The following is a 12006-nucleotide window of genomic DNA, read 5'->3' on the forward strand; positions in this document are numbered from 1 at the left end:
TTTAAAGCAAAGCCATGAAAAGTTGTAGAAAGATGGATGAATGTTTTGATGGTCAAGTCGCGCACAAGTTCGTACTGCGGTATACTTATTGCTAACATACGCTGGTGTGAAAATTATAAAAGTGACAGCCACGATAAACAAAATGGTCAGGATTGACGTTAAATGTATAATTATTCTTTTTGATAACACTGTTTTTTATTTCTGTTTCTGTTATGGTACCCCCGGTAGGAACTCGGCGGGACAGCTTTTCGCTGGTATAACACCAAGCTCCTTACATTGGAAACAAACTGATACAATGATTGTTGCTATACTTTGAAGTGACATGATAATATCATTTTCAAATGTCAAGAATGCAGCTGATAAAAGTAATGGAAGTAGAACTTTAAGAGGTAGAGGTAATGTCTGAGCAAAGCTTCCAGACAGGTAATTATACCTGAGATAAAATTTTTCTTGTACTGCCTGTGGGTCATTCATAAAGATGGTCGTGAGTTAAGTGCGGCTTTAAGAACGACTGGTGATCCCTTTTCTTACGTGCTAAATAATCAATGGTGAATATCACTTATTTGATTATTTGATATTATGATCACTTATTTACAAGTGATTGATAGATTTTAATTAAAGCAAATTAATTTATACTTATTGATGCAATAAGTAGATCGTCAATCAAGTGCAAATTTGCAATAAAATGCATGACTTTCAATTGATTTTAGGAGACTAAAATCGATTTGCGATTAAATGCATGTTCCTAGCAACGCCCAATTAGTTTGATTTCCGCGCTTCCAAGCGCCAGGAAGGCAAAATCCGGAGTTCTTTCAACACTGTTGCAATCAAATCGAGACTAAAATTTTCAACGCGACATGGCTATGTGCGTCTGTGCGCTCCACAGATTGTCTAAACGCATTAGTAATATAACATTATTTGATTATCATGTAATGAAATTTGGCAAATCGTGCAGCAAACAGTCGGTGTAGAATGAAAACGATATGCAATATAAATGCTCGGGGGGGGGGGGGGGGGGTTCTGAAACGGTAACACTGCATTGTGACGTCATTTGTCCTGAGAAGTTATTTTGCACTAGATGTCCTGAGTTTCAGCTGCTATTGCGGATAACATTCCGCTGAAGATGGATTTGGGGTTTGCACGGAGAGCTCCCGGAGAGTCGAACTCGGCAACCTGTATAGGTCGATAAAAACATGAATTATTTCACTTACTCTACACTGTAAAAACTGTGGTGTTAAAACTGACACCAATTGGTGTTAATAGAGGACCACACCCTGAGGTGTTAAAATAACACCCTAGAGATTGAACATAACACCGAAGAGTGTACATGTAACATGTAACAACCATAGGTGTTGTAATAACACCTATAGGTGTAAAACTAACACCACCAATTTAACACCCGTGTAAAATACTGGTGTGGTCATCTATTTACACCGGTTAACACCACAGTTTTTGCTGTGTATTTTCCTCATAAAATCCTTCAATTGTTCATTACAGCCAAATATTCTCCACTTTTTATTATTTCATTCAGTTTCTAATGTTTCTGTATTACACTGGCACACCCTCACTTTCAAAAGTATCAAAGAGAAAACACACTGGAAAGTGAGGACGTGTGTGTGCACTATTACACACACACCCACACACACACAAATGTCAATATCATCCATGCACTAACGGACACATTTTAGGACAAAATAGGTACCAAACAGCACGATTTTTAATTGGGGATGCGTCCTACTTCTACACACAGAACATGAGTTTGACCGATATAATGGATTAAAAAAAAAGGGATTTTCTATACGAGAGTAATCGAATTAAGATAAAAGAAAATTGGCATGGCTATCTGGAAAGGGGATGTCACCTTTTGTCTGATGTCCCCGGTTGATGGGTTAAAAACACAAGAAATGTCCCCACTTCCAGGTCCATATACACCCCTCCCCACACACATTTATATTCATTTCTTGTGTTTTATTGATTTAATACTGCACGGTACTGTTCAGTTTTTACACACTTCCTGAAATCTATTTTCTTTTCAATCCTGTATAAATATGATGAATGAATGAATGAATAAATGAATAAATAAATAATTGAATAAATAAATATATAAGTAAATAGCAAACTGCTTTACAAAGGCGCTTTGCAGTTAAACAAACTTCATTCACCATGAAAATACAGAGTAAGGAAACATTATAAACTACAAACACAAACGCGGCTTTAATAGTCAAATTTGACTGAAAAGCCGTAAAAAAAAAACATACAAATTAGAGAGAAAATGCTAATCACCTGTCCGTCCTTCATAACTAGGATCTTATCTGAGTCTAGTACTGTATTCAGCCGATGTGCTATAGTCAAGGTGGTGCAGTCACTAAACGCTGTTCTAATTGTTTGTTGGATCAAGCTATCCGTTTCTGTGTCGATTGCCGCTGTTGCCTCGTCCAAGAATAATATCTGAAATTTTTATGGAAAATAAAGTTTGTTCAATCTTGTGAGAGATAATAAAAGAGTTAATAAAAAAAACAACAATATGAGAACTTCTTGCACATAAGACAGAGAAAGGACCGTAAATTAACCAATAAAGTTTTAAGAAAGTATGTGACCTCCGGACAGCGTAAAAACACATGTAAGAGAGAATGAAAATTTTGCTTTTTGATATGTAAATGAGAAAGAACGTAAATTTTTTTGTGCATAAATTGAACAGAACACAAAATTATTTTTTAATCAATTAAAAAATGGCTCATGATACTAATGGTAAAATTGAATTTTTTGTATAATCATCAATAGAGGATTTTTTTTAATGAAGGTGTAGACCTAATTACGTCTTATATTGAAATTATAAATACAAAGAAAATCTCTGAAATCTTGGATATGTATTCAGCACACACTCGGCTTTCCATACACACAATATCCTACCTTGCTATTCCGAAGCAACGCCCTTGCCATACACATCAGCTGTCTCTCACCAACCGAGAAATTGTCCCCTCCTTCAGTGACGGGTGCCTCAAGACTACCCTCTAGCGAGCTAATCTGAACAGTAGAAACAAATCTTATAATCACTAAAATTGTTAAAGTGCAATAAATGACTTGACCACGTACCAAAAATTAATCATGGTAGATTTTGAGCATTTTTTATCACGACCGAGTGATGATTTTAGTGTAAGCCAACATACCTTTATTTTTGCTTTGAAATACGACCCTAAATAAAATATTATCTATATGGCGTATTATGATCAAGTCAGATAATACAAGCAATGTTTATTACGATTATTCTGTGTGAAATTTTAGACTGAACCGCACATTTGTCTTGTATGTTCACCGAACATACAGTGGTCTGATGCTTGGGTCAGGATAGTTCGCCGTATCACATGCCATAGGTGATCTGTCACATGACTGTCTTGTCACATGACACTAAACGATACTCACCTTCTCTTTCAGGTAGGCCTTTTCGAGTGCTTGCCATAAATCACTGTCGCTCTTTTCACCGAAAGGGTCCAAATTGTATCTAAATTTGATAATAACAGAAAAAAAATAAATTTCCGCTTGATGTCACATGAAGGATATGAAAACCTAAATAAGCAGAAACTTGTAACAGAAATAAGTCAAATACGAGAGACAACGTTATTTCTCATTATAATTGATTATGATAATGATGATGATCACAGTAGTAGAAATAATGATATTAGTAATAGTATTACAAATAATAATAACCGTAGTATGAATAAAAATAATATTAGCAATAAAAGATTTATTCCTTGTATATAGCTTTTTAGTTTTTTTTTCGGGAGCAATTCCATAAGATATGTACGTACGTACGTCCAACCCCATATATGTGGGACTTTCGTGATATTTTCTGTCTCTGATTTCTTGTTCTTTTGACAGTATATAATGGACCATGATTTGGTCAGTTTCTGTAAAATTTGAGACAAATGGGGGTTGGATGTACAAAAAGGTTGATTATTTTACGGAATTGCCTTCGGGCATTCAGGAAATTCCATCCTATTAAATGTTAAGCCAACCATATTCTTACCTGACTGTACCAATAAATAGAACTGGATCTTGGGGGATGATGGACATTTTAGATCTAAGATCAAATAGACCAAGTTCTGATATGTCAACCCCGTCGATGGATATCGAGCCTTTATCACAGCCTTCAACCAGACGAAACAAGGCAACGCTTAAAGATGACTTCCCTGGGAGATTAACGAAAAATTAAACACGTTTTAGTAAATCACATTTGATAATAGTTATGAATGTAATCATATCCTGAATCCGACACTGTCTCGATTCTATATTTTCAATTGGTCTAATGCCAAATCGTTTAATACCAACTCATCTATTATCATTTGTTCTACCATCAATTCGTCCACTATCCACATGGTCTAATTGCCATTTCGTCCACTCTCCATTTCGTCTAATATCAAGTTTGTCCAATAGCCATTTAGTTCATATAACATGTGGTCTAGTTGGACTAAATATAACTGGGAGAAATTAATCAAGAAAATGGGTATAAGACCAACTGGTCACAATACGAAATTGTTATACATGTAGACGAAGTGGTGATGTGACAAAGTGATTATTGGACCAAATGGTTGTTAGACGAAATGGCATTACACTAAATGAAGGGAAACCAAATGATGAATGGACGAGTTGGCAATAGACGAATTGGTAATTTACCGCGAAAAAGAACGTGATTCTACATTGTATTGTTTTTCCGTTATAGCCAAGAAAAGAAAAAAATCATATTCTCTGCCCCTATTCTAAATTCATGGATTCACTTCTGAAAGAACGAGACCAACATTTGATACACCATTTCCACGAGTTAGGGTGCTAAAAGTATTTTGACAGGGGAAAGAGAGGGGGGGGGTTGCAGATGAACAGGGGGTGACGCCAGTGTGTCTTCTTCGATTGAATATTTTAAGGTATTGAACGAATTAAACGACCTTTTCTTTTGATCCTTTTCTTTCTCTTTAATTATTTTCTCCTCTTTACTTCACAAAAAATACGGTGGTGCCAGTACCGTGTTTAACACAAGCATTTGAGGTTGACAAGACACGAAGTACGGGGTGAAATTTCTTATTAAAATGAAATGTGAACGAAAGGAGCAAAACTTTTGACGTGTTTAATAGAAATATTTTTGGTTTCGTGATAGATTTTGACATCAGGTATCAATGTATTTCCCCTTTTCAATTTCTTTCCTTTTCTGCTCCTTTTCTTGATAGTGAAACTTGGTGGCTTCTATAGCTCCAACTTTCCCCGCCTCTGTTTACCGAACTCGAAAATATTCAGATTTCTAAGCTGGTGGGTGTTTCATAAAGGTGCTCGTAGGGTACAAACGATTTTACGAACGACTGATGATCCTTTCTTGTGGTAAATGATGTGCAAAAGGTGTTGATTTAACTCTTAAGAAAGAGTCACCAGTCGTTCGTAAAGTTGCTATTAAGGCCACCGCACACCTTACGACTGTTCGCGATCCGATTTTGGAACAAATAGCATTTTACTCATTTTTGAAAATGTGAATGGAACATATCATTTCATTTGAGGTTAAAATCAATTGAAAGAATACTATTATAACCACTTTGAAAGATGACAAGCCTTTATTTTGGAGTAAAAGCCAAATTAGTTTCAAATCGTAACCAATGATATGACGTCATTACGACTAAAAAATCGCTTTTATTCTAAGAAGGATGATAGCATAGTCACAGATTTGAATATAGGTATTCGTACGATGCATTTAGAACATTACAGAGTAAGATATTACAAGTCTCAATGTTATCATCAAATTCTAATACATTTTATTGTGAAATCAGGTCGCAGAGCAATCGTAAGGTTCGCGGTCGCCTTTAAACACCTACCCGATCCAGTCCTTCCCACGATACCAATCCTCTCTCCCCCTCGGATGTTACAGGTGACATTCTTGAGGACCAGTGGTAGGTTCTCACGGTATCTCATCCGGAAGTGATGGAATCGAATCTCTCCTTGGCTCGGCCACTCTTTCTCAGGCCTGCTCGTCTGGGTAGTCTCTGGGGCCTCGGGTTTGAGATCCTTTGTACAAACAAAAACAATAACATTTATGGGCATTGATCATGAGAAAAAAATGTTTCTTCCACCCATGCGGAATGGGTGTATTTTTCCCAAATCAGCATGAAATTTCGTAACTTTTGTTAGATGGCGTGAAAATGTTCCAATCAATTTCCTTATAGAAAATAATAGAAAACGATAACGATGATCAAGATGATGATGATGAAAATAATATATATGATGATAATAATTATGATAACAATGATCACATTAATTTTAATGTTAACATTAAAACAACAACAATAACAAGAATAATAATAATAATAATGATATTAATAATGATAATAAGAGAAATATTAATGATAACAATAATAATGACAATGATAAGAAAAATAAAAAGGCCGATAATGATAATAATAACATGAATAATTACAATAACTTATGATGATGATGATGACTAATATCATCATTGTTATCGTTATAATACTAATGATTATTTTCATTTGGTAAAACAATTATTTTGAAGTTTAGAATAGATTAGTATAAGAGGGATTTTAAACGAAAAGTAGTAATATTTTATTTTCAGTTCGCAGGATATTCTTTGCAGAGGGGAACTTTAAATGATCACCCACTTTGTATTTTTTTTTGTAAATTGTCGTGAAATTGGAATATGTTGTGTGGTTGAAATTTGCAATTTGATGTTTTTCTGTAGATTTTGCAGTCATAAACTTACCCTAATGTATTGCATTATCCGTTGAGCAGAGAAGAAGCGTGCTTCCGTATCAGTCAGCATATTCATTGTAAGTTGGAACATTCCTGTAAGCTGTGATGACAAAGAAAATAATTAAATTGAATCAAATTGAGGCTTGAGCTTGACTAAAAAATGAATAATTCAAAATAATGAAATGTAGCAATCTATTGCGTATAGATAGCGTATCTAGATGCTGATCCAAAAAAAACAAATTAATAAAAAACAAATCGAATAGCCTACCCCACCCCTTCCCAAATACAAAGTAAAGAAAGAAATGAATAGATGAAAGGGAGACGTATGTCAATATGATAGTAACAAAATCTATCACGAAATTTGATTTTATTTTTTTAAGAAGTGTTCATTTTCAAAAAGAAAAAAATGAATGTGTTTCAAAAATATTTACAAAGAAAAACAAAACTCTATTAACAAAGATGAACCTATACTGCTTTCAAACGGTAAAAGACGCTCTTACTTCTCGCAAACCCCTTAAAAATTACTGTCCTTTATTGGTCAAAAACTTATCTGGTACTCTTGGTAAAGTACCCCTGCCTGGAGAAATTATAAACTACCATCTCTTTTTCCTCAAAGGTGGCAACAATTACCATTGATTAATTACATAAGTGTGTTATAAAAAGCAACCCGATACAGTGTGTCGTTTTTTTTACCATTACCATCATCAATGAACCGAAAAAGTGGGTGTATTAAGCCTACTTTCAAGGGACTCACAATAAATTTGTGAAGATTTGCAACTTTTGTATTCGCTTTTCGCTTGCCGGTAATTTTGTGTGAAAAAAATAAAAATAAAAATCTTCTTAATGGGTCTACTTAAGCGCACATTTTGGGCAATTTTAGCTTAAAATATAAATTATGGACTTTGCGAAGTTTTTTGTCAGCGTCCTTGCAAAACCTTCGCAAAACGTTTCCTGGGCCTCGTGAAGACAAGGCATGGTGACGGACAGAAAAAAGTACCTGCATTGCGTAGGAGACGGCAAAACCAGCCGTTGAGGGCGGTATCCTTCCGTGATAGAGAACAACCAGAAGATTCGTAATGGTGACTACAAGAACAACAAGAAGCTCAAGTCTTGCTCCAGCCCAACGGTTCGCCATTCTGAACAGCATCAGAGGGTATGCATTCGTGTTCAGAAGATCAACGAATCTGAAATGAAAATGAATCGAATATTTTATCAGTTCTGCGCCGTCATTAACATTTTCATCAGCATTTTCATTATTACATTCACATCTGTTTGATATCAAATCAAGGAGTCAGACTATTCAGTTTCTCAGACAGTTTCGCCAGTAGCTCTTAGAATGAAGAGTACTGGAAATATTATGATACAGCTAGTTCTCTTGGGCGCAGATAACATTTTTTTGAATAGAAAGTATTGGTTTAATTGCCTCGGGTATTGTCGGTCTGAGAAAGTAATGTGATGACTTAACACGTGAGCTTATATGCTAAAATTTCACAAGTCCTGTTAGTGACGAAAAATAGATTCCATTCTAGGTGATGGACAACATCCGTTTCCGAGTAACACTTAACTTTCAGGTGCTTCTAGAACTTAATTTATAGAACACTCTTAGGAAAAAAAAATGTTCGAAGAGGGTCCTATGCTTGTCCTGTATTAGAAACTTTGAAGGTTCCCTAAAATGCTGTAAATTACCCTTTAAACATCCACTTTGGAACCTTTTTAGGTTGTTTATTAACCCCGTACGGTTCTTGGGCACGCAAGGAAGACAGGACTCACTTCGTAATGACGTCATTGGTCTTCCCATAGGCGTGAATGGTGGGCAGACCCATAGCGGTAGATCCGATATGGGAAAACCAGGGTGATCGACTCAGGTTCTCCAACTGCTTGAGGTCGTTGACGCCCTTGCGGTAGAAGACCATGATGAGGGCGAAGACGATGGCGACAGGGATGACGGCGCAGATGAAATACGGGAAGACGATGGAGATGGTGATCAACGATGCGACGATCGTAAGGAGATAATTCAGGCTCATCTCCATGTTGATTGGGAGCATGACGTCGACTACGAATAAAAAAATGATTTTCAAGAATAATTGATTTGATTAATTCATTTACGTCTTATGTTAGATTTTGACTGTACACCAACAATGCAAAGATAACAAACACAATCTTTATGGTTATTTTACTCCAGGAGTTCACTGAATTATGTTAATCTAATCAGTGTCATTATGTGAGAAAATATCCCTTTACAAAAGAGAATAACAAGAAATGTGCTGGTTATATGCATTTCAGTGATGTTGTTGCTAACCTGTGGGACAAGCTAGCTTCTTTCCTGAGGATTGCCACATTCCGTGGTCAGCTCAAGAAGTTCTTTAAATTTTGACCCGGTTACCCGAAAATTTAATCAGATGACCTCCCTTCGAATATGAATACACGGACCAAGGATGCAGTTGATCTGTCCAAATAGCCTATCGAAAAACGAGATAGAGGGATGAATGTACGGACAACAAGAAAACAGACTACAATTAAGTCTACTTACGTTCATCTATGTCTTTGGAGAATCTATTTAGAACTCGTCCGGTAGGGGTGGTATCAAAAAAGCTGACTGGACTTCGAATGACAGATCGAAATAGATTCTCATGTAACGAGGATGACGCCTTTAATGTAAACTATGAGGAAAGCAAACAAGATAAACAAACACATCTATCAAAAACTTGAAATCAAGGAAACCTCTATGACGTCAATTCTACAGAACGATACAATAATGAAAAAAAAAAGTGAGGAGACATTATAAAAAATACGTTATGTGATAAATAGAAAAATACCTTGCTGGCGCACGGCCGTTAGATATGATAATAAACTTCTCCCCAAATTGCAAAAACGTTTTTTTAAGTGTTCTTTCAAACGACTGAGGATTATTACTATTATTCCTACCGATCTTTATTTTGTTAGATTTAAACCTTTGATTTATTTAAATGCTTAAACAATATGTAAATGGTAAATTACTGTTACATTCTCTTGTGAACTGGGAGGTTGACACTTGACAATATCGTTGGTTTCACATATGTTTGATAAATTATTCTGAAAAAATAGGTAGACATTTTAGAATATTTTAAAATTGCACAAAAATAATTTACCTTCATGTAGATAACACTCTTAAAGGCGGCTACGATGAATATCAGAAGCAGAGTTCCTCCATACACCAACATGTAGAACCAAAGGTTAGGATCATTCACTAGCGTTGGGGCCTCCCCGTTGACCGTCTCATTATACTGTGCATCATTTGTTATATGGTAATAGAAAATGGGGAAAATAATGTTGTTGTCATGATTACCATAGTTTTTCAAACGTTCTGTTTGGCATTTGGTACATGAAGGCCTATAGCCTAACGCCCCAGTGCCAACATGACCGATCAAATTCGACGGCTTGTGGGTTCGAATCTTAGTAAGTGCGAAAACTGAATTTTGCAGATTGTCTTTCCTTTATTCCCTACTAGAAATAACAAATTGTCACATAGTATGTGCTATAGTGTTTTTACAATGTGGATCATAACGTGAAATCACCTCCACACTGTTGAAATTCAGCATTTTAATAATGTGTATCCCATATTCAAGTAGTCGCCCAAACCAGTTGTGAATAGTCACACTGTCGAGGAGTCTACAGTGTGAAAATATCTTCACACTGTTAAATGTGATTATTTCAACAATGTGGATCACATATTCGACCGTGTGAACACGCTGTGAACAGACACACTGTCGAGGTGTCCACAGTGTGAAAATATCTTCACACTGTTTAACTTGAGCATTTTAACAGTGTGAATATTATTTTCTCATATTCCAATATACGAACACACTGTGATCACACTTTGTGAAACTGTGTTCTTCCAAGCGGGTTTTGTTTGAAATTGAGACTAGTCTTTGACAAAATATAAACTCATTCCAAGATTTTAGCGGTTATATATCATACAGAAAGAAAAAAAAGGAAAAAAAAGCGTCCATGTACATGAACCGCCTTTTACCTTTCAAGAACACAGTATCAAATAATATGTGTACAGTGTGTACTCTGTAAAGATGTGATTCACACTGATAAAATGCTCAAATTACACAGTGTGAAGATGATTTCACACTGTGGGAACTTAACAACACGAGTATTCAAAATGTTTTCTGACAGTGGACCATGTAAAAAGTGACCCACGCTTAAATGCTCGAATTGAACAGTGTAAAGAAAATGTAATACTGTGGACACGAGCAAGGTGGGTGTTCACAGTGTGTTCACATAGTGGACTATGTAATATTGTTCACACTGTTAAAATGTTAATGCACATTGTGTTCCACAGTGTGAACACACTGTGGGACACTGTGTGAGACAATATGGTTCGAATCCCACCACAGTACTATCGTCCTTTGGCAATAAGGCGTTTATCGTGTAGAGGTATTGTGGTTCAGTGGATGTCTCCGGACTTTTAACCCCAAGGATCAGGGTTCAATTCCCACCACAGTACTCACGTCCTTTGGCAAGGTGTTAATCTACATTTGCCACTCTGCATCCAGGTGTAGTAAGTGGGTATCCGATATGAAGAAATTATTTGAATACTCAGGCGCCTGATCAGAGTAGCCGTGTTAGAGCCGGTTTAAAAAAGTAGGCACATGCAGCGCTCAGAAACATTGCAGTATAAGAGCTTCATAAATGGTGTATATTAATCACTATCATCATTGTATACTATTTCTGACTGGGGTTGTCTTTAAAACTTTCATGCACTCACCGGTCGGTTGCTACTCTTTTCAATCCAATATGCTAGCCACCAGTTATTTACTGTCAGCATCCCTATCACGACGATGTAAGTGAAGAGGATTGAGAAAACAGCGAAGAAGCCTCCCATGGCTTTGATGTAACCAAGGTAGTCTTCTCCCGAAGGTGAACCGTGGGATCGTTCTTCTGACGTGGTCAGATGTCCTGTAAGGTTAAGTGTTTGTATGCTATTGGTCTCAAAACAGTTGGTCTATTTCCGAGAGAGTCTAATGCCACATTGAAAAACACGTTTGGCCTACTATCAGTTTGGTTTAATTGCCGTTTCGTCTAGGCTTAGTCTAATATTAGTCCAATTCTCATTTGGGTTGTAATAATACTCAAGTCAATGCACTTCATTGACCAATTAGTTCATGAAACACGTCCCTTGACTAAGGACTTACATGACGATCTAGCTGATGTAAATCATAACATCAATATTCTGAGCAAAATCACTAATACAATCTATCAATACAATCTGCTAGCTTTTAT

General features: G+C 36.2%; 1 protein-coding gene across 2 annotated transcripts in view; it reads right to left on the minus strand.

Annotated features, from left to right (window-relative positions):
- Positions 1-925: 925 nt before the first annotated feature.
- Positions 926-12006, minus strand: part of LOC121429616 (multidrug resistance-associated protein 5-like) — a 38315-nt gene continuing 27234 nt past the window's right edge. Inside the window, exons 17-28 of one of the 2 annotated variants that reach the window (XM_041626738.1) lie at positions 11492-11682; positions 9867-10001; positions 9269-9398; positions 8509-8791; positions 7736-7922; positions 6749-6838; positions 5850-6039; positions 4025-4187; positions 3421-3499; positions 2911-3024; positions 2284-2448; positions 926-1173 (exon numbers count right to left, since the gene is read on the minus strand). In XM_041626738.1, the coding sequence (XP_041482672.1) occupies positions 1075-1173; positions 2284-2448; positions 2911-3024; positions 3421-3499; positions 4025-4187; positions 5850-6039; positions 6749-6838; positions 7736-7922; positions 8509-8791; positions 9269-9398; positions 9867-10001; positions 11492-11682 (1826 nt within the window). In that variant the 3' untranslated portion in view covers positions 926-1074. The remainder of the gene's footprint in view (positions 1174-2283; positions 2449-2910; positions 3025-3420; positions 3500-4024; positions 4188-5849; positions 6040-6748; positions 6839-7735; positions 7923-8508; positions 8792-9268; positions 9399-9866; positions 10002-11491; positions 11683-12006) is intronic. The other variant, XM_041626737.1, reaches the window with a different exon arrangement.

This window comes from Lytechinus variegatus, chromosome 16, assembly GCF_018143015.1.
Source record: "Lytechinus variegatus isolate NC3 chromosome 16, Lvar_3.0, whole genome shotgun sequence".
Classification (NCBI taxonomy): Eukaryota; Metazoa; Echinodermata; class Echinoidea; order Temnopleuroida; family Toxopneustidae; genus Lytechinus; species Lytechinus variegatus.